General features: G+C 46.8%; 1 protein-coding gene across 1 annotated transcript in view; it reads left to right on the top strand.

Annotated features, from left to right (window-relative positions):
• Positions 1-16,004: 16,004 nt before the first annotated feature.
• Positions 16,005-22,752, top strand: part of MGAT4D (MGAT4 family member D) — a 55,930-nt gene continuing 49,182 nt past the window's right edge. Inside the window, exon 1 of the mRNA XM_066632466.1 lies at positions 16,005-16,095. Within this exon, the coding sequence (XP_066488563.1) occupies positions 16,005-16,095 (91 nt within the window). The remainder of the gene's footprint in view (positions 16,096-22,752) is intronic.

The following is a 22,752-nucleotide window of genomic DNA, read 5'->3' as shown; positions in this document are numbered from 1 at the left end:
GGGGGGGGCCGGCCTTCCCGAGGCCCCTTCAGCGGCGGCGGCGAGTGGGGTGGGGTGGGGCGCGAGCCCCCAGCTGGAAGGGGGGAGGGCGGTCGCCGTCGCCACGGCAACCGGCGCGCCAGGGGCCGGAGCTGTCCAGCGTTCTTGCTGCGCCGGGCGTTCGGAGGCGGCAGCGGGTCGAGGGGGGAGTCGCGCGTGCGAGGGAATTGGTTAGTGTGTCTACTCAGAAGTAAGTCCCATTAGAGTCAATGGGGCTTACTCCCAGGAAAGCGTGGGTGGAATTGCAGCCTGAGAGCCCAATCCTAGGCATATCTACTCAGAAGTACGTCCCAGTTTAGTCAGTGGGGCTTACTCCCAGGTAAGTCTGCCTCTTTCTGCTGGGTGGGGATACCTGCGCCTGCCTGCCCGCCAGCCCACCCATATGGCTCCACAGCCCCTCCTGGTCCTTCCACTCTGCCTTCCAAAGGGAAGAGGGGAACAGGTGAGGAAATGGGGGAGGAGGTCCAGGCCCCATTCTTCTCTCCTCCACACTTCCTCCTCCACTTCAGTTCCCCCTTCAAATTCAGGGAGCTGGAGGGCGAGGGGGACAGTGGCTGGAACATCCCCAGATAAGGGGGGAAGGACCAGTACCAAGGCTCTCAAAGTGGTCAGAAACTGCACTTCCAGTTTTCCAGAAGTGCCATTTGAGACCGCAGGGAACCCTCCGAAGACTTTCCTGGTCAGTCCTAAGACGGTTTCGAGTGCAGGGAGCAGCATCTTCCAGGGGGGCGGCTTTGCAGACCTTTGCCCCAGGAGTGGGGAGGGTGAGTCCACCATGGACCAGAAGGAAAAATAAGTGAATTGTACAGGGATATTACTTGCACACACCTTGTGGAGCTTGGTACTGGATTCTGCTTGTGGTTGTACATCTGTGCTTTCCATCCCTCCAGGATTGGCCTGGGGTCTCCAGAAACCAGCATCAAAGTTCAGGTAACTATTGAAAGAAACCCTGGGGGTTTTAACAGGGCCTTCAGGAATTCCTGAATTACATGTAATGTAATATTACAAGGGGAAGAAAATCTCCAGGAATAGCTTCAGTCAGAATTGGCAAGCCTGTGTGCACCCGGTTTCCTTCTGTGTCAAATAAGATCAGCAGTCTTGTTGTACCTTAAAGATTAACAGGTAAGCAAAGACTTTCATAAGAACATAAGAACCCCACCGGATCAGGCCAAAGTCCTGTTTAAGTCCAGCTTCCTGTATCTCACAGTGTCCCACCAAGTGCCTCAGGGAGCACACAAGACAACAAGAGATCTGCTTACAGGTGCCACTCCCTTGCACCTGGCATTCTGAGGTAGCCTACTTCTAGAACTGGGAGGTTGCACATACCCATCATGGCTTGTATCCTGTGATGGACTTTTCTTCCAGAAATTTGTCCAATCCCCTTTTAAAGGCATCTAGGCCAGAAACCATTACTACATCCTGTGGCAAGGAGTTCCACAGAATAATTACATGCTGTAAAGTAAAGAAATGCTTTCTTTTGTCTGTTCTAAGTCTCCCAACACTCAATTTTAGTGGATGTCCCCTCGTTCTGAGGGAAAAGAACATCCCCCTATCTACTCAATCCATCCCCTGCATAATTTTGTATGTCTCTATAAGGTTCCCCACTGGAGGGGCCTGGGGCAGGTTTGTTCTAGCCCCCAGAAAGGCCTCAGATTGGCTTGAGGGGAAGAGGGTTCCAGCACCCTTGTCCTCCCTATTACAGCTGCCAATTCTGGCTTACAAGCAGGCGCTGTTCACCTCACAGTTCCCTACTTCATACTGACTGCCTCTCATCCCTTACTTCCCTGTTTTATGGAGCAAACCCACCCCCTTTGGTCCCGCCCCTTCCTCCTGGTGGGGCAGAAAAGGGCCTTTCTTGGGCCTTGCTTGTTTCCCTCAGTGTTATCTGTTTGCTCTGCCAAGCTCCCCTACCTGGTCGAGATGAGCCAACCCTCTTTGCCCCCCCCCTTGCTTCTGTGGCAGTGTGGGTGGTGGTGGCCAACTCGGAAGGCCCCTCTGCCCTCCTCTTTGTCTAGGGGAGCATGGAGGCTTCCATGCCTCGTTTGCCTGCGTGTTTGCCGCAGCGTCAGTCTCCAGAGCCTTGCTCCCCACTCCATGGTACATTGGGTGCCAAGGCATCTGGGGGCCCCCGACAATCATGTCCAGGTGTCTTTTTTCTAATCTAAACTGAAGAGCCCCAAACACTCTAACCTTTCCTAATGAGGGAGGTACCCCAGCCCTGTAATCATTTTGGTCACTCTCTTCTTCACTTTCTCCAGTTCCACTATCTTCTTTTTGAGAGGTGGCAACCAGAACTGGATGCAATACTCCAGGTGTGGCCTTATCATTCATTTGTGCAATGGTACTATAATGTTGGCTGTTTTATTCTCAATCCCTTTTTTAAGCCATTTCTGCCCAACGTTGCATATGCCCAACAGGGATCAAATGTGTATTCCTGTGGGCTGGGCAGAAATGGGTTAATGATCCCAAGCATGGAATTGACTTTCTTCATGCTTGTGGTCTTCCAAATGTGCTGCTTGAGACTCTGTACATGATGTCTCTCTTCATGGTTTTCCATTGTAACAAGACAATTCGGATATGGTGCAATCATCAACCATCGGTCAAAGAACAAATCCAGAAACGCAGACTACAGAAGATGTTTGGCCACATCTACAGAATGAACACCAGTTGGCTACCACACAAGCTCCTCTGGTTTGAGTGACCTTCATACTGGAGGGTTCAATGGGCAGCAACAAAAGAAACATGGATCAAACACATTAAGGAAGACCTAAGGAACCAGCAATTGACAATTGACAAGGCTAGAAACATTGCCAACAATTGCAAAGAGCATGTCACAAATGACACATGGATCCCAATGGCACCTACAATAGCGTATTAGTTGAGAGGAGAACCTGCTCCTCAAGTGCCAGCTAAAGAAGAGCCCTTTTCACCGCCTCCACATATTGGGTCAACACTTTCATCTAGCTGTTCACTAACAGATCTCCCCCAAGATCTCTCCTAGTTAGAGACAACTCAGAACCCATTAGCTTACATGAAGTTTTGATTTTTTGCCCCAATGTGCATTACTTTACACTTACTTATATTGAAACCCAACTGCTATTTTGCCACCCATTGTCCCAGTTTGAAGAGATCCTTCTGGAGCTTTTCACAATCCCTTCTGGCCTTCACCACTCAGAAAAATTTTGTGTTGTTCACAAACTTGGCCACCCTCACTACTTACCTTGGTCATTTTTTAAAAGATCAGTGTGATATTTGCTAACCTCCCATCCTCTAGCACAGTGGCTGTTTTAAGGGATAAGTTGCATATTTTAATCAAAAGATCAGCGACTTAATTCTTCAGTACCTTAAGAACTCTTGGGAAGAGCACTTCATGTTTTACAGTCCATCAGATTCATTTCTGTTTCAATGCATGTCCTGGCCCTGTGACTCCATAAATGGTGTTTGAATAGACATGGTTTTTTCTTTTACAGAAAATATATTTCCTTGTCTGGGCCAGCCTTGCCATTAAGTAACCTGAAACTGACTTGTCACCCTTGGAGGGACAGTAAACAGACAAGCCCAGCCCATCTACCCGACACCTTCTCCAGCCTCCCTCTCCGCTGGGTGCTCTGATCCTCTTCCATCTTGGTGGGAGCAACTTCCCTCTTGTGCTGCTGAAGGGGGTGGGAAATATCCTGCTGTGGCTCCAGAGTGCCTTTCCCCACCCATGTGGTGCTTGCAAAGCACCAAGTAGGCCAGGAGAGGTAATCTGGAACCTGTCTACCCTCTTCTCTTCCTTTTTGTTTACTTACCAGGAGTGCAGTGTGCAGCCTTTCTCCTCTACTCTGCTTTGGTTTCAGATGAACAGAAGCAGTGCAGGCCACGAACCCAGACTGCATTACTTCCGTTCATTGCAAACAGAAGTGGCACAGAGCAGGGAGTCTGCATACTGTGTTCTTCTCAAGTAAAGGAAGGGGGAAATGGGGCCATGCCTCCTCGTTTGCCCAGCTCCCTCTCACCTCATCCATGGGCGAGTGTGTGCACATGAGCTTGCATTGAGAGACAGCCTTTCAGGCAATGCAGGGCAAATGCTGCATTGTGGTATTGGACTCCTACAATAGATCTCAGACGTCTTTCAAGACAAGTATTGCTTAATACGTTTACTTGGAAGCAAAGGCACTAATTGCCATCATTCTTATTCTGAGTGTGACTGCAATCTTATGTATGCTTGCTTGGAAGGCAGCTCCATTGAACACGGAGCTTAAAATAAAATTCCTTAAAATCATGCTGCTCAAGACTGAAATCCTAAACCAAGAGTGTCAAACTTCTTTCATATCGAGGGCCGAATAGCATTCATGATGCCTGCTGAGGGCTGGAAGTGATGTCATTATGCAGGAAATGATGTCATTAAACAGGTCATAACAAAAAATAAGCACTTTTTCACTTAGGAACTCATTAGCTGCAAATGACAGAAGAGAAAATACACAAATCTTGATCATATTTCAAGATATGGGAGAGCCCAATTTTCATGTGGGCTGCCCTTTCAGAACACCTCAGCACTGCTCAGCAGATGAGAGCCTGAGGGCCAGATACAAAGCTTCTGCAAACCACATCTGGCCTTATATTTGACACTCCTTTCCTAAGCACATGTAGTGTTTATCCGTATTGAGGAAGTGTTATTTGGGGGAGAGGGGAATTGCATGAACTATTCCTGATATTGTGGAGAAAAGCACAGCTCATAGTATATCCATGTTATTCCTCCAACACTCAGATAAGACAGGCCTACAAAACTGAGGGTCAGAAAAGTTTTTCCCAAACTTTGTGGTGGTTTGATATGAATTTGGGGTGCTGATTCCAAAAATGGCATCCGTTTTGCCCTATCGCGTCTAGTTTTGGAGATATAGCCTCATTAGTGAATACTTCAAGCAGCTTCCTCATGAAGAAGCCATAGGGTGGGCTTCCTCATGAGGAAGCTGCTTGAACCATTCAATAAAGAGACTATGCCGTGTCTCCAAAACTAGATGTGATAGGGCAAAAATGGATCCCATTTTTGGAATCGGCACCCCAAATATACCCAGGAATTGGTGTAACGTTTAAGGAAGCAAAATGTGTGTTGGCCTTTGTAATCAGGCTTTCATGGGAACTTACTGAAGAATTACAAGCTATTGTGCTACTGCTGGTCTCCAGGCAGATGTATTGCAGTATTTCTCTCCTCAGCATGGAATCCTTTCATACGTTATTTTAGAAGGGTTTTTCCCCTCCTTGGTGATTTCAGACTGTGCACCCATTCACCTACAGTGCTGGATCATGCATGTCTGCACAGAAATAAGTCCCATTGACTTCAGTGAGATTTACAGCCCAATCCTAAACTACCCAGTGCTGCTGAATGCAGCAGCACCAAAATGGCTACCACTGCATCCAGGAAGGTCGCCAGAGGTCTTTCATCCCCTTCCTCCAGAGAAAAGCCCCAGGACCCGCACTGGGGCTACTCATTTCTGTGCCAGTATTTTGCCACCGCAGACAAAAGAATCCCCATGTCAGGCTTTTCAGTGCCAGTCCCTCCCCCGTCCCACTCTCCCCCTGCTCTGCAATGCCCCCTGCCCTGAAAAGCCACACCCAGCAGTGCTACTCAACTGCTGGCGGCTTGTCAGCACATCTTCCCAGCGCTGAGCCCAGGCGGCATTCCCTCCTCTCCAGGTGCTGTAAATGTGCTGTACAGCATGTTTGTGACACCCAGCACCGGTGGTGCAAGTATACCTCCAGCACTAGAGCCTTTAGGATTGGGCTCTTAGGGCGCAATCCTAACCCCTTATGTCAGTGCTTTCCAGCACTGGCATAGTGGTGCCAATGGGACATGTGCTGCATCCTGCAGTTGGGTGTCACAGTTAGGGCAGGAGGTCTGGTCTAGAGGGTAGAGCCTCCATTTGCCTGAAGATAACATCCACAAGGTTGCCAGTTCAAGGCCACCGGCACCGTGCGACCTTGAAGCAGCTGACAAGCTGAGCCAAGTTATTCCATCTGCTCTGAGTGTGGGAGGATGGAGGCCAGAATGTGAAACCAGATCAGAAAGAAACATCTGAATGTTGTGGTTCTTGGAAGATAGAACCTTCTTTCAATTGTACAAATCCCTACGGGGATTTAAATAGCCTGCCTATGTAAACTGCCTTGAATAAAGTCTTGAATAAAGACCAAGAAAGTCAGTATATAAATAGCTGTGTTGTTGTTGTTGTTATTGTCACTCATGGAGCCCTCCTCAAAGTAAAGGAATGTTTGTTCCCTTACCTCAGAGCTGCATTGGCCTTACGTCAATGCTGGAAAGCACTGACATAAGGGGTTAGGATTGCACCCTTAATTCCACATAAATAGTATATATGCAGTCTTTGTTAATTTGTCTATGTGTTTTAGGGCCAAACTTGCCAAGGTGGTTCATAAATGTTCCAAGTGTCTGCCATTGCATTTAAATTTATTTAGCTTTTGTTGGCCCTGTCTTGTGCAGACTTAGCATAGCATGTGAAGTATGCCTGCTTAGGCCAATGATAGCTGGTGTGCCAACTCTTCACTCAGATATACAGTGGATCATATGTAGAACACTTATGTGGGCAAATGCTTTACCCATAGCTACCATTACCTCTCTTTTAGGTGTCAGCTGGGTTACTTCACAATCCAGTTTGAAGATTATCCTTGCATTTTTGCAAACAATTGTCTGTATTGGAGATTAGTGTATGAGTGCAACAGGGTACGTACAGGAAATACTCATTTCATTTAGGACACCACCTGATAAAAATGAAGCAAAATATAATGCAATGTGAAAAATGTACTTATCCTGACAACCTTATCCGGAAGTAAGTTCCATTGAGAAGGTGATCAGCATCTGAGTGGTGTTTTGTGATTTTTATCAGCTGAATATGACATCACCAATGCTGCCAGAAAGTACATTAGAGGGTTAAAAAAAAACAGCTAGATGTAGCCTAGCTTGTTTCACTGGGAAGGTGTTCACACCTGCAATACCCACACAGCTAAGCAAGGGAAAGGAAGGAATCCTATGCCCCAGCAAATGCTGCATATTTGCCTCAGTCTCTACCTCACCCTGCCCATATTGACTTAACAGTGTAGTCAAATGTGAGCCCAATCTTGGGCTCCACGTGCCAGCTTACCACTGGAAGCTTACAGCTGGGCTAGTGCTGGGCAGATGCTAGGGTCACATGGACCGCTGAGCTGCAGCACTGTAAGCAGGCACGGGGGGGGGCTAGGCGAGGAGGAGGTGTTCTGGGAGAGGGGAGGCAGGCGGAGAGCAGGGAAGAGGCGGGGAGAAGGGAGACGGGGAAAGGGTGGGCAGAAGGCATGTGGGGGGGAGGCGGGTCAGGTGGAGCAGAGCTCCCCCAGATTCTGCCCAATCCTGTGGGGCTCAGCGCCCTATGCAAATGCTCTACAGAAATGTGAAAGTCCCCTTCTCCCAAAGTACTGCCTGCGGTAGCCTGTGGCACGCAAGATCTGGCAGCAGCTGTTTTTGGTGCCGCCGAAGCTGTGTGCCTCAGGAGCTCAAGATTGGGCTGTGTGTCTGTTATAAACTTAGTGGCCTCTTTTTCCTTCTTTTTGCAACAGCTAATAGCAATGAACCTCTGTTCTCTCTTGGTGAATGCCAGTTACTCCAACCATTGCCGCTACTGGCCAAATGCTAATCTGGAGCCATTATAATCACAGTGATTTTCAACCTTTTTCATTTCACAGCACACCGACAAGGCTCTAAATGCTCAAGGCACACCATCAGTTTTTTGACAATTGACAAGGCATGCTGTGCTGCTGTAATGGAAGATCAGAAGATCATCAGGTGGATGATGGACAGCAATTCCATGTTTTGACAGCTGTTTGACAGCTCTGGGAAGGGCAGGGCTGGCTCCACAGCTGTAATCAATCAAGGCCAATGGAGACTCTGATGTACACCTGAGCTTCATTTGACCTTGATGGGACTTTGAATGGACATGGACTGAAGAGATGGCTCACCTGAACCTAATTTGGACTTAACAAGGGGCTAACAAGGTAGCTCACAGGTGAGCTACATTTTGGATTATGAGACATCCAAGGTTAGAAGGCAGCTTCAGAAGGAGACAGACCCTTCTGAAGCTGACCCAGACGAGACCCTGACCCAGAGGGCTAGTCCAAGAGGGCTACCTGACCCAGACCTACAGGAGAAAGGGACTACCAGGACTCTGCTGGAGGATACAGAAGAGAAGACTGCCAGGATCCTGCTGGAGGAGAGACTCTGCTGTAGAAGACTGAATTGGGAAGACTGGACTGTGCTTTGGAGACTGGATTGGACTGGAGGCTTGAGACCTTTACCCACTGAGTTAAGTGGAGTTTTGGGTAGGGAAAGCCTCTGGACAAGAGGACTTGCAGGGAGTGTATGTGTTTGTAGAAATAAATTCTTGTTAATTGCTCAACTGATAAGGAGTTCTGTTCACTTCTTTGCACACCTCAGCTGTTGATCCTAGAGATAAAGAGGGTGTTAATTAGCCAAAAAGTGGGCATTAGAAGGGAGTTGGAATATTTGGATGGGACAAATTGGTGTAGTTGGCAGGATTGCAAGATAGTTGTCAGTGGGGGGGGGGCTTAATCCCCCAATGGCCCTACTAATAAATCTTCCAATTCCCCCTGTGGACCATTTGCGGCACACGAATGTGCCACAGCACACTGGTTGAAAATGGCTGCATTGTAACTTATAGGACAGAATGCATTACTGCCTCATGAAACAGGTCAGTTCACAGAGTGGAAAAAGGTCTGGGAAAGGTCTAGTGGAAAAGGTCTGGGAAAAGTCATGCTCTGAGCTACAATGCCCCACTCTCCACAGAGTACTACTGCATGAACACAGAAAGTAAGCACCTCAGTCCCCCTAGAGCAGTGGTATTCAGACTGACCTGAGGGCCCTGGCCTCTGCCCCCTTAAGGGACAGGGGGGGAAGGCAGTGATGTGAGGGGATCATGTTGCTAACGGGGCTGCAGGAACTGGGATGTACTCACCAGTCCCTGCAGCATTGTCCTGGGGGTGCAGGAAGCCCTGCGTAAGCATCTGCAAGACTCTCCTGCCTGTGTGATCATGCGCCACTTCCAGTTTTGTGGAAAACCTGCTGCAGGGACTGGTGAGTACAGCCCAGTCCCTGCAGCCCCCCAGAGCGAGGCGATCCTAGGGATCCTGTTGCTGCCTTCTCCCCTCCCCCGCTGCCTCCCTCTCCTCCCCTGCAAGCACTTACTGTGGCTTTCAAACTCCCTGAGAGTTTGAAAACTGCAGCCCTAGAAGATGTGTGTTACTGGTGCTGCTGTCCTTGTTACCCTCTCTTTGTCTCCTTGCTCCCCAAAGGCAGCTGTCCCACAGGTGAAGACACCATTCAGACCCCAAGAGAAGCTTACTGCCTTGCCTGCCTGCCTGCAGTGATCAGTGTGAGCTCAGCTGCTGTTCAGTGAGGTTACCGACCTACTTGTTCCATACAGGTCCCTTTGGTTTTGCAAACCAACTACTGTAGCTAGAATTTTCTGACACCTGCTACTTGGCTGTCTGCTTGGATAATTTGTAATGGCACAGGAGCCCTGCTGAGAGATGATTGGCAATGCTGTGCTTTTCTTTCAGATGCTGCTCTTTGAAACTGAGTAATGGGAACTTTGACACACTTGGGATCTCTATTAGTAGATAGGGATCCCATCTTCCTGCTCATTTCAGCTGGTCTCAGGGTGGGACTCTGCAGTGGGGAGGAGGCTTCTCTGCTCTCAGGATCTATATTGTCCTCACTCCAGCTTGTTGAATTCCACTGGCAGGTGGAAGCTCTTTGTTGGTCATGAGCCCCCTGGTCTATGCTACCATGGTATATAAGGCAGACAGTTGTGGGGGGAGAGGGGGACAGCATGTGGCAGGTGCCAGCAATGAGACAAGGGCATGGTATGTGTGTGCAGGTGTGCCTAAATGAGTGGGCTACTGCAATAGGGGCCCTGTGTCACATGGAAACCTGGTTAATGGTCCATACTCTCTCTGATTGGTCCATGTGCTATAGCAACCATTTTCAACCACTGTGCCGTGGCACACTGGTGTGCCGTGAATGGTTTGCAGGTGTGCAGTGGGAGTTTGGGGGAGGGTCATTTATTTAGTAGGGCCATTGGGGGATGTCAGCCCCCCACCAACAGCATGGTGTGCTTTGTCAATTGTCAAAAAACAATGGTGTGCCTTGACAATTTTAGAACCTTGTCAGTGTGCCATGAGACGAAAAAGGTTGAAAATGACTGTGCTATAGTCTCCCAACCAGATGTGCCCATTTGTGGTGATGTTTCATAAGGTATGAACAGGCCAGTGTTGGTTCTAGAACTGCCTCCCCTTCTTCTTTTGTCCCTGCCAAGACATACAAAGCGTGAGTGCATTGCTGGTTAAGGCAAGCCCCTTGGCTGGGCTCAAACCTGTTTTGCCTGGCTCCTAGCCTACATCTCTGCAGTGGGTTACCAGCACCTTGCCCTACCTAAGTGGTGTTGAAGCTTTCCTTTCCCTGGTATGATTGTCTCTTCTAGTTAGTGAACTCTCCCATGGGGACTCAAAGCCTTGTCATAGAAAGATTGGTGTGTTTCACATGGCTGCCCTCTTCCAAGGGAGCTGTCTTCCATCCCTTGCTCCTTGGTAGTCAAAAGGTTTTTCTTGGAAGTGTGTATTTGAGTGAGGAGCATAAGAAGATGAGCCTTGAGTGCTAGAATTCCTAGCTATCCTTGCCCTTTGCCTCCTTGCATGCAGCCTCTGAGGGCCTCAGAAATGCTCCCAGATGCCACTGGAGAGCATCTCTAGTGGCATCCAGGAGCTCAGGTCCAGCCTCCACCACAGGTTTGGAACCCATGGTTAGTTAAAACCATGGGTCCCAAATCCATAGATAAAGAGGCCTGGCCTGTAAAATCAAGGCAGTTAACAGCCAAGAAACATTTAAAAACAATAAATCATAAAACCAAAATACAACACATCACATAATAACATGGTAACCTGCAGTAATAAAAGCAGCAATTGATTATGCAACTTTATGGAACTTTCTTTCCAGTAAAAAGTGGATCTAGAACGGGGTGTCAAACTCATTTCATATAGTGGGCTGAATAGCATCCATGGCATTTGCTGGGGACAGGAAGTGACAACATTAAGCAGGAAATGACATCATTAAGCAGATGATGGCTAGAAATAAGCACTTGGTTCTTGCAGAGAAACTCATTAGCTACAAAAGATAGAAGAGAAAATGAGCAAATCTTGTTCATAATTTCAAGAAATGAGAGCCCAATTATTATAGTGGGAGAGCCTAATTATAACAGGGGGTGGATAAGTAGCTTCTGGGGGCAGCATCCAGCCAGCAGGCCTTACGTTTGACACCCCTGGTCTAGAAAAAGCTCAGATCAGTAAAGCACAGACCAGCTCAGGGAGAAAAAGTCATGGGAAATGACATTCTGCCTTGCCTTTTCGTTCTGCTATACCAGCAACAAACATCACTGCTGCAATCACCACACCCCCTGTTCGCTAATCCATGCCACTGAGGAAAGGCCTGTCTAGTAAACTCAAATGCAGAGAGCTACAATTCAGTGGTGGGAACTTATCTATATATGTAAAAACGAATATCCTGACTGACTCATCAACGCCCAACCCAAACCCCTGGACCTAGAAACATGAAATTTGGGGAGTATATTCCTTCCACGACCTAAGGACCCATTAAGAAGGGATTTTTAGAAATTTGACCCCTAAGGGGGTGAAAAAGGGTAAAATGTGTTTTCACAGATTCCTCAACATCTCTTAGGTCAAATGGGAAAACGACTTGGTTTTTGCTTACAAAGGTTACCATACAAATGCTTAAAAACATAATTCAGGATTTTGCCCTAATCAACCCCTAAAGGAGCAAATCTAAATTCAGGGGTGAATTATAGAACCCTTCCTATTACTTAGGCCTGGCTGACTTTTTCCCCTGTGCTACTGCCTGAGAAAGGCCTGTGGCCTACCTGGCAACGGAGGCCAGGTCAGCCCTTTTACCCATTTTTTAGTCGGTATGGCTAAGGAGTAGTAACAGTAAAAGAACAGAATGATAGTCATTTTGGTGTTTACTCTGAACAGTAAAATGAAGTGTATTTCTGGCTCAATGCAAAGTTCTGCTACCCCAAGAGTTTGACAAGCCTTTCTCCTGAGAATTGTGCTATCACCAGCCCTTGCTCTGCTTATCCCTGTGCTCCAGTGAGAGGAGAGTTAGGGAAAGACACTGGCTCAAGAGTTGTGTGGGGCAGTCTCACTTTCCTCACAGGAAACACTGCTCTGCTTACCCCTGTGCTCCAGTGAGAGGAGAGTAAGGGAGGGGCACTAGCCTGAGAGTTCCCAGGTACTAGAGGGGTCTAAAATAGGCAAAAACATAAAGCAAGAAAAATCAAGGATTTTCATCACACAGTGAAAAGTGGCATTTAGGCCACAAAATTAACCAGATTGCTGAGAACACCAAGAATTTTAATAATTCACACCTCCTCCTTCCTTTTTTTAAAACCAATTTTCAAGCATTTTTACAAAGTGTTTACTTTGGAGGCAGGGCTGAGGTTAAGGAAGGCAAGGTGGAGCATACACAAGCTAAAAGGCAACAATTCATTGAGAGATTTGATACAATGAAATAAACCTTCACTGAAGACTTTTAGAGCCCAATCCTAGCCATGTCTACTCAGATGTAAGTCCCATTACAGTCAATGGGGCTTACTCCCAGGTAAGTGCGGAGAAGATTGCAGCCTTATGGCCCAATCCTATTCAACTTTCCAGGGCTGATGCAGCTGTGCCAATGGGGCATGCACTGCATCCTGTGGTGGGGCAGCAGTTATGGAGGCCTCAAGATAAGGAAATGTTTGTTCCCTTACCTCAGGGCTTCCTGCAGCTGCCTCGGTGCTGGAAAGTTGGATAGAATCGGGCCCTTAAGGCCTAATCCTAAGCAGTTGCAGTGCTGGTGCTAAGCTCCAGCATCCGTGCTGGGTGTTGCAAACATGAAGTAAGGCACATCTGTGGCGCCCAGAGAGGAGGGGCTATCAGCGCTGGGCCAATGCCAGTTGGCTCTGCACCTCAGCACTGCTTGGTAGACCAGCCGGCACTCCAGCAGCACTGACCAGTGGTAAGTAGTATTGGGGAGGGGGGAGGCAGGGAGTGGGCAGAATGGGGCGAATTGAGGAGGGTAGAACTGGAGGAGCTCTGCTCCACTGGACTGCTCCAGTCCTGAACTTCGTGTCAGACCGGAAGGCTGAACATGGAGTCTCACAAGTCTGCACTGGCAAAATAGCAGGTACAAACTTGAGAAGCCCCATTAAGGAGCTTGCAGCTTCCCCCGAGGAGACTTTTGGCAGCTTCCACAGGATGCAGCAGTAGTCACTTAGGCATTGCTGCACCCAGCAACACCATCACCTTTAGGATTGGGCTGCCTGTGTTACTTAAATGGTACCAGTTGTTGCTTGAAAAATACAGACATATTCATCCAATGTAGTTCTAGTTTGTTTTGAAATATTAATTTGATGCACTTATATATTGACTTTCTGCCTTCGCAAAGGTGGTCAAGGTGGCTTACAATATTAAAACAAACATGTTACATGCTGAAATTTTTAAAAAGATATTTGAGAAAGGTAAAATAAAATTTATTTTAAAATACCGTAATATAAATATATTTAATTTCAGATAAGAATTTTGGTGTTTAATGTCCATCCCTTTGTTTTAAATTATGACATGTCCAGAAAAATTGTCCAGAACTTTATTTTGAAAATGTTTCGTTTTGGTGTGAAATAAGACTAGTCAAACATTTAAATATTATAATTCGTACATATCCAAAACACGAGAGCAAATAGCTTTCTTTCATTTTGCCATGCAACTTACGTATTGTCCTAATCTGACCAACTGCCAAATTCAGTAGCAGCCTCATTCTATGTACGGTTAAGTGCATCTAAGCCCACTGATTTTCACTAGTTTAAATGTGCCCATGTCTATATTGGATTACCATTACATTTTCTTTCTAACTTCTATGATGCTTTCCATTTCACAATTTTTGTTTGTTAGTCATCTATATCCTTGCAGCTGATGCAAAACCACATATATGGTTTATATGTACGTATTCTAATCTTATGTCCAATTACTATTCAGGGTAGCTTACTTCCAAGTGTGCAAGGATGGATGCCTTTCCCTTAGCACTAAATCACGTACAAGGGAACACTATCTGTACACTCTCCTAATTATCCAAAGCAAATCAATATACGCTGGTATCAGTGGTTTGAGAGATCTCCATTTGTACTGATCAATCCTTCAGCCTGACCTTTGACTATCTTCTGCACAAGGAAGGAAAATGACACCTTTTTGCATCATGCCATCTTGTGATCCTTGAACTAATACACACCATAAGTTTATTTGTCTTCAGGCAAGCACATTCGTCTTATTCGTCTAACAGCAGCTTGATTCGTGTTGGATCAGTGAATCTTTTGTCTACATGGAAGTTGCCAGCATTTGGTCAACTGAAAAAAGAGATCCCAACTTTGTAGGACACTGTGCATTTTGAACCTTAGAATTCCTTTAAGTGGCTAGCCTCATTCTCTCTTAATTCATTAGAGTTATTCTAGAAATCACGAAGCTAGCCGAGAGGAAAGGACCGTCTTTTAATGTTGCTGTTAAGAACTACCATACTCATTACACACTCTAGTACACTCATGGGTACCATAAACAAATAATCATCATCTATGATTTATAAAGACTGTTAGGAGGAGCAGTAAACCTGTCTTTGTAAAACATAAAATACAGGAAGGTCACACCAAAGCAAGCTAAGGCGTCCAATGTATAGTTTTAAAATACCTCTGCCACCAAACAAATGTTGCCAGAAGATAGCACTTGCCCAAGCAACTTAGAGTCCAATCTATCTAACTTTCCAGTACTGATGCAGTCTCAATACAGCCTCAAGATAAGGAAATGAATATTCCTTTACCTTGAAGAGGCCTCTGTGACTGTCCCCCCACCAGAGGAAACAGCACATGCCACATTGGCATGGCTGCATCAGCACTGGAAAGTTGGATAGGCTTGGGACCTCAGGGCCCAATCCTATCCAACTTTCCTGCACCAGTGCAGCTGCAATGCAGCCCCAAGGTAAGTCTCTGTGACTGCCTCCCCACTCAGAGTGACCAGATATAATGGAGGGCAAACTGCCTATACCTTTAACCATTAGAAGTAGATTAGAAGAAGGAATTTTGCCAGGTATAGCTTTTTCAAACCCTTCCATGCTGAGCTGCACCTGGCAAAATTCCATTTTCTATACAATGGTTAAAAGTATAGGCACTCCCTCTTCCATTGTATCTGGTCACTCTGTGCCCACCACAGGATGCATGCCTGTACCAGCAGTGGAAAACCTGATAGGATTGGGCTGTAGGGCTGCAATGCTATCCACACTTACCTGGGAGTAAGCCCCACTGACTCTAATGGGGTTCGCTTCTGAGTAGAGGAGCATAGGCTTGTGCTCTAGGAGCTCTATGCATGTCTACTCAGAATTAACCCCATTATAGTCAATGGGGCTTCCTCCCAGCTCAGCGTGGCTAGCATTGCAGCCCTGGGGAACACTTTTTCTCGGTATCCTGCTGCAGCACCTGACCAAACTATCCCAGCGCGAGGACGGTCCGTTTTGAAAGGAAGACTGCTGGCGATGCCCGCCCGCGAGGGCGTGGGAGGCTCCTCCCTGTCCCGGGAGCACAAGAGGCGGCTCCCCGGGGGTCGCGTCACAGCGCGCAGGTGGCGCCTGCTGCTCCTGTTCCAGGAGTTCCACGAGGGGCTGGCGGCGTCTCCGCCGGCAGCGCTGGAGAGGGGCGCGGCATCCGCCTCCAGCACCCCTGTGCGCTCCGCGGGGCGCGCCGCCCGTTGGCCGTGGAAAGGAGCGCCGGGGCTCCCTCGTCCCGGCCGGCGGCGCTGGCAGGCGCGAGGCGGCCCCGCGTGGAGCGCCGCCGGCTGCCTGGGAGATGCGGCTGCGGCAGGGCGCGACTCTGACGCTGCTGTGCCTGAGCGCAGCGCTGTCCTTCGCCTGGTACGCGGCGTGGAGCGCCAAAGGAGGTGAGGAGGCGCTCGCGCGCTCTCCGGCGCGGGGCTGGGCTGGGCTGGGCGGGCAGGCGAGGCAGAGCCTCCCCGCCGTAGTCCTTCCAGGGGCAGCGCCGCCGCCGAGGGAGCGCAGAGCGCCTGGGTTGGCTGCGCTGGCGCACCTCCCGCGGCGGCGTTCCTCACAGGACTACGGCGGGGAGGCTCCCTCCCTGGGAGGGAGGCCCTTTTCCGCGGCTCCTCGCTCTCTTCTCCGCCGCCCTGCGTCCCTTGGGGAGAGTGGCCGGACTGCCGCGGGGACCCGGGTTCCAGGGCGGCGGCGGCGGCTGCTGCTAACTCCCACCAACTGCCACCCGCGCACGCCCGGGCGCCGCTTGTTCGCGCTCTCCCTGGCTGGCTGGCTGGCTGGCGTGGATCGAAGGTTGCTTGCTGGCCCTCCTTCTTCGACCCTTGGAGCGGAGGCACCAAGGCGCGAAGGAAGGGCGGCAGGGCGGAGCTGGCGCCGCGACTCTGGGCTTCCCTTCGCCAGCAGTGGCTGCCCCACGCCTCCCGTGGGAACAGGTGACGGCTTGAGGTCTCTGGGGTGAGCCCCTCGTGCTCTGGTTTGGAGCGAGGCCCCCGAACTGGCCCGTGGACCACATCCGGCCCTCCAACGCATTTTCACCAGCCTGCTGCCTCAGTGGCACTGGAATCCCTTGTGGTCCCCCAGCTCCTTCCTCTCCTTCCCCCAGACCTTCCTGTAGGAAACAACTCCTGGGTTGCTCTCCTCTCACTGAGAGTCCAGCTGTGCGCAGCCCCATAGCTGCAGATACTTGTCTCCCCTTGTTCAGTGCCAGGGAGTTATGTGCTAACCCTACATGCTGTCTTATAACCGGCCTGCTCCAGCCCACTGTAAGTACAGGACTGAGTGATGTGGCCCTGGCAGCTGAAAATGTGGGGATCCCAGTTTAGCATTGAAGTGAAAATGTGGAAAGCGGCACTCACAACTGGGGTCATCACAATTGCTCTGTATACTGGCACCTAGGGGTGGCGGCAGAGGAGGCAGTGCCTGAGGGTCTGTGTTCATCACTGGGCTGACCCAACTGGGTCAACCATGAACCCTCAGTATATCCTCCATTAACTGTGGGACTTGAAAGAGTTTCAGGTGGGTCCCCATTCATTTCAATGTGTTTTACTTTTAACAGTTTAGACTTGCATTTGGGGAAATGTTACAGACCTGTACTTTTAACAGACTACTATGTGTATGCTTTTAACAGTGATAGTCAGTGGGACTTACTCCTGGGTAAGTGTGGGTAGGATTGTTACAAATTTTCCTGCTTGTTGATGTCACTTTCAGTCACGAGATTAGTTCCAGTAGATTCTGATAGATGCTCATTCTAAAAAAGTGGGTCCCAGTACTAAACATCTGAGAACCACTGTGCTATACTATATCAGTTGTATACAAATGTACATATTGAATTAAAATACTTGAATGCTTTCTTCACACCAGCTGTTTACACAAACTAAACTTACAACACTGGTGTAAACCTTGTAATATTTCAATTCTGCTATTATCATTCCTGTCTTTTTTCAAGAGAAAAATTATTCTGGAAAAACAAATGAATTATGGATTTTTTAAAAGTTACAAAATGTAGATGGACATGTCTGCATTTGATAACATCGGTACTTCTTCCATTTCAGACTTGCTGTTGAAGTTTTTCTGGTTTTCAAGTGTTTATCAACATTTTCAGTTGCTTTCCTTCCCTTTTTTTAAAATGCTAACTATCCTTATAGTTTGTAGTATCTGGAGCCTATCTTCTGTTTTCATATTGTCACTTTCAGCTGGGCTGTATGTTTCACTGTATAATTATTAGAACTCTTTTTCTTTCCAATTTGCTTTTATGTTATGCCACACTCACAGAATGTTGGATTCATTTTTCATGACTTCTCTATTTTTAGTAGCAAGAGAATCTGTTTCTTTGAAACTAAATTGAAAATGTAACTCAGCTTAGATTGGTTTTTTTTAATTGCATATCCCTGAACAGGCAGTGCTGACACTGTCCTAAGACCCCTTGGCATATTGGGCTCCTGCATTCCTCCTAAGCTTACTGGAAGCAGGTAAAAGGCCCCTCCCACCTTCCCCTCTAGTTAATTACCCTTAAGTCTACCTAAAGACCCTCAATGACACTGGAATCACTAGGGGACCCTACCATTTGTCAGTGAGAGCCAAACCCAACAGCAGCTGAAATATTTTGTCCAGTTCATATTGCTGTTGTCCCTGCTACTAGGGGGCTCAGGGGTTGGCGTGATTGGATGGGCCTGCTGATGGGTTTGAGCCTTCATCCAGTGTCTGATCTCACTGACTCTTGCAAACAGAGATAAGAGGCTTTCTCTTTCTTCAGAATGCCTACCATTGATTTGTCATAGGAATTCTCAGAAAAGAGCAATTAACCCAAAGACTGTGAATGTGAAGTGGGTGGGATGAGGGAGGAGACAGTTTAGATAAAATCTAGATGAAATTTCCCCTCTTTTGCTAACATGAAGTTGGTCAGAGCAGGAGTGTAGCAGGCAATGACACTGTAGACATAAAAGGCAAATAAAAGAATATAGTACAAGTAAGCATAGGTTTATTAACCTAGTATGGTAGCTGAACCATCACCTTTGAGTGTGACATTTTATGTCAAATTGACATAAGGATTTGGATAAACAAGAATAAGACATAAAGTATGTTCTTTGTATTTTGCTATGTTTACTTTGGCCTCTTTGTTCCTGCTTGTCTTTAGAAATGTATGCCCCATCGGTATGTGGCAATCAAGCAGCTTTTTTTTGTAGTCTTTCCTACAGACATACAAGAAAGTTGAAATGGTATGGTTTCTCCACTTAATCATTTCTAGAAGTGTGGTGATATTCTCCCAGTTGGCATCCCTAATGTCAAGATCAGTAGAAAGACCAGAGTGTTTTCAAATTTCCTGTGATGTAGGTGTCCCCATAGGATGGCAGTAGCCCAATGCAGAAACCATCTGATCTGTAAGTCACCCAGATAAATCTGCAATAATTGAGAAGTGCTGTATGAAGCATTCACAACACACAGTACTTGCTTTTATTATTGCTGCTCTTCTCCTGAAAGCAGATCTCTTGAGCTAATCTTAGGGTCTTATCTGAAACTGACCAGGGTGTTTTGGAAGAAAAAGCAAATGAAATCACATGTTGAAAATCTAATTATCTAGACAGGCACTTTCCTAATATGGTATCATAGCAGGATGCCTAGTCAGAAAAGAACTACATAGTTTTTCAAATCATTTCTAAGATAAAGATAATTTTTTAACCATAGCATGAGTAAGCATTAGACATGTGTTGTGGGACTTACAGTTCAATCCTAAAAAAAAAAAAATGCAGTTGTGCCAATGAAGCGTGTGCTGCATCCTTTGGGAGAGGGCAGTCACAGAGCTCTCTTCAAGAGAAGGGAACAAATGTTCCCTTACTCTGGGGTAAACCTCCCCTGGCCCATGGGTCTTTTCAGATCTTCTCAGGTCTATTTTTCTGGCATAGATCTGAGGAGAGTAAGAGGGAAGGAATGGCTAGGATACTAGTGCAGGTCTCTGCCACCAGTTTTCACCTCCCCCATTCTTCCCACTACCCTTCCCCTGTGCTGGCTTCCGTGTAATCCTGCACATGGCCAGTTGTGGCAGTGAGTTGCAATATAACCATTTACCACAGTGGAATTACTGTTCCACCAGTGTAAAGCTTAGTTAGAATTAGGCCATAAGTTGCCTATTTAGGCTGCAATCCTACACACATTTTACTGAGAGTCAGCCCCAACTTACCCAGCTTACTTCTGAGTAGATTTGCGTAGGATAGTGCTGTTAGTTTAAATGTGGCATTAATGAATTTAGTTGAACAGCAGTGAAGTACAAGACATAGATTAGTGTGGAGATGGTGGAAGATTCTCCTGTATTTCAGTATTTCTGGCCATGTTGGGATGTTTTAATAGTATGCTGAATGTAAGGAATAGGTGTGTATTGAAGAAGTCAATCCATGATGGTGTAGACCGGGGTGCCCAAATCCCAGCCCTGCGGCCACTTGCTGCCCTTGAGGACTCCCAATCTGGCCCTCAGGGAGCCCCCAGTCTCCAATGAGCCTCTGGCCCTCTAGAGCCTTGCTGAAGCCTGCACTGGCCTGATGCAACTGCTCTCAGTCAACTATTCAACCTCTCTTGTGAGCTATGGGATGAGGGCTCCCTCTACTGCTTGCTGTTTCACATCTGTGATGCAGCAGCGGCAGCAAAGAAAAGGCTGACCTTGCTTTGTGCTAGGCCTTTTATAGGCCTTGAGCTATTGCAAGACCTTCATTCATTCATTCATATAAGTTCCATCTCTAATATATTCATTTATTTAAATTTATTCAAATTTTAAATGTAAATTAATTCTTTTTTTTCCCCTGCCCCCAACACAGTGTCAGAGAGATGATGTGGCCCTCCTGCCAAAACGTTTAGACACCCCTGGTGCAGACTGTTCAAAGTTGCAGTATCTAACTTGCATGCAAGCTTATGCGTGTTTATTCAGAAGTAAGTCCAAGTATGTTCAATAGGACTTACTCTTAGGTAAGTTTGCATAGCAATGCAGCCTTAGATAGCAGATATGCAGAAGTAGCTGTTCCCCAAGCAGAGTAGAGTTCTGGGGAAGGAGCAGAGCATCTCTGCTGCCCAGAATGGCTCTGAAGGCAAAGGAGAGGGGCTGCTTAAATGGCACATGCACTTGTAAAACTTAGTGCTATGGCTCCCTCTCCTGAACACTACTGGTCAAGTAAGTATATGTACCTGTACTGGAATTTTAAATGAAGCTAGGATCTGTATGTGTTCCTTCTTTCTCCTTTCTGGCAAAGCACAGGCAATCTTACAAGGGCCTCTGCTCCCCTCCTAATAATTTAAAAGCCAACAGAAGTTTGCACATGCCTCCTTACTAGGGGAGTAACTTGTGTGCCAATCTTCAGTCTGGGTTTTGTTCTTTGAAGTCTTTCTCCTATTGGCTGAGTGGGACCTGGTTAAGCTAAGCACGCATCAACATCTGCAGAGTTTCATGTACTCAACATTACTTCTAAATGGGTTTACTGGCTCTTTCCATGTAGTGTTAAGCATGTCAGTAACCCACTTGGGTTAGCAATACCTGGCATGCTAACCCGGCACATGGCAGGTAAGTCTAAGGGCGCAATCCTAACCCCTTATGTCGGGGCTTTCCAGCACTGACATGAAGGCAATGCAGCTCTGAGGTAAGGGAACAAACATTCCCTTCCTTTCAGGAGGTCTCCATGAGTGACACCCAACTGCAGGATGCGGCACGTGTCCCATTGACTGGAAAGTACTGACATAAGGGGTTACGATTGCACCCTAAATGTGATACTGGGATGTGACACTCTGCATTGGTCCTTTTTGTTGTGTTTAAATTAGGCCCTGAAAGGCGGGGTCCCATATGAACGTGCTGAGCAAATGAGTAGGAGAAAAATATTCACAGAGGGGAAAAAAATCCCTTTCCACCTATGTTGGCAGGATTAAAAAGTTGGCATGTTGCACACAATCATTCAGGTTAGAAAATGTGTAACTGAATACGTTGTACTGTATTGACTTTGTGCATAAGTTGTACTAGTTACTTGATAGTTTAAATTTGCAAGGTATGTAAATAAACAAAACCAGCAAAAAGTATTTTTTAATTAATATATATAATGTTATTTTTCAGTCATTGCTTCAGAAGAATACTCAGTTCCTAGAAATTCAAACTAGTTAATGCTTCAGAGTACCAAGAAATATTCTTGGTTCCAGGGCAATTTTTTTAGAATGGTCACGAATTAGTCTGATACAATTTCATAAGTAGGCAACCCAGGATCCCTATTTTACAAATGCAATATTCTCTGTATTCCTTTTTGTGTATCTAAGCTGCTCACATATAAAGAGGAAGAGAATAGCTTCCGGGGTAAAGTGCGAACAGTCTAGAAAGTTTAATCCAGAGGAAAAAATTTGCTGGTGGAGACCAAGCATTAACAGCTGCAAGGCAAAACTAAGTTCTGCATATCAATTCTTCCCCTTTGTGACCTGTATTATGATTTGAGATAAGTAATCTTTCTGCAAAGAATCCCCACGTTTATCAAGCAGTCAGTGTGCATTTGCTTGATATTTGTTACACTCAAGCACCATATCTGATACAATGCTTGTTCCTTTGTTGCAGACATATCACACAAATATTTTGTTCCCGGGAAAATGTTACTGTTTTCCCCAGAGAACATGGTCATTGCTATTGTGATTGCTGTTGGAATATGCCCATGTGGATGTTGGGCACCTATTGGATACTTGGTGATGCATTTATTTATAGTTTGACTTTTGGCTGAAATGCTCAAAGTGGTTTACAATTAATCAATAGTAAAAAAAAGTCAGATAAAATGCAATAGATACTAACAATATCAGCTGTAAGCTGTGTCCTAATGTCCTGTAATGCTCTAAATGTACTCTAAATGTGTGATGCCTGGCAGAACAGAAAAGTTTTTTTCCCTGACTTTTAGGACTGTTTGCTGTTTTGTGACTGTTTTGTGTAACAGTCACTTTAAAAAGAGAGAGGCAAAGAAGAGCCCCCCCACATCCCAAATAGTTTAACGCACCTTTTCTTACATGTGGATGGGATATTATAGAAAAGATACTTGCCAAAGCATTGT

This window comes from Tiliqua scincoides, chromosome 6 (assembly GCF_035046505.1).
Source record: "Tiliqua scincoides isolate rTilSci1 chromosome 6, rTilSci1.hap2, whole genome shotgun sequence".
In the NCBI taxonomy this organism is placed as follows: domain Eukaryota; kingdom Metazoa; phylum Chordata; class Lepidosauria; order Squamata; family Scincidae; genus Tiliqua; species Tiliqua scincoides.
The sequence above is the reverse complement of the archived record's forward strand: the minus strand, read 5'-3'. Positions and strand labels throughout refer to the sequence as shown.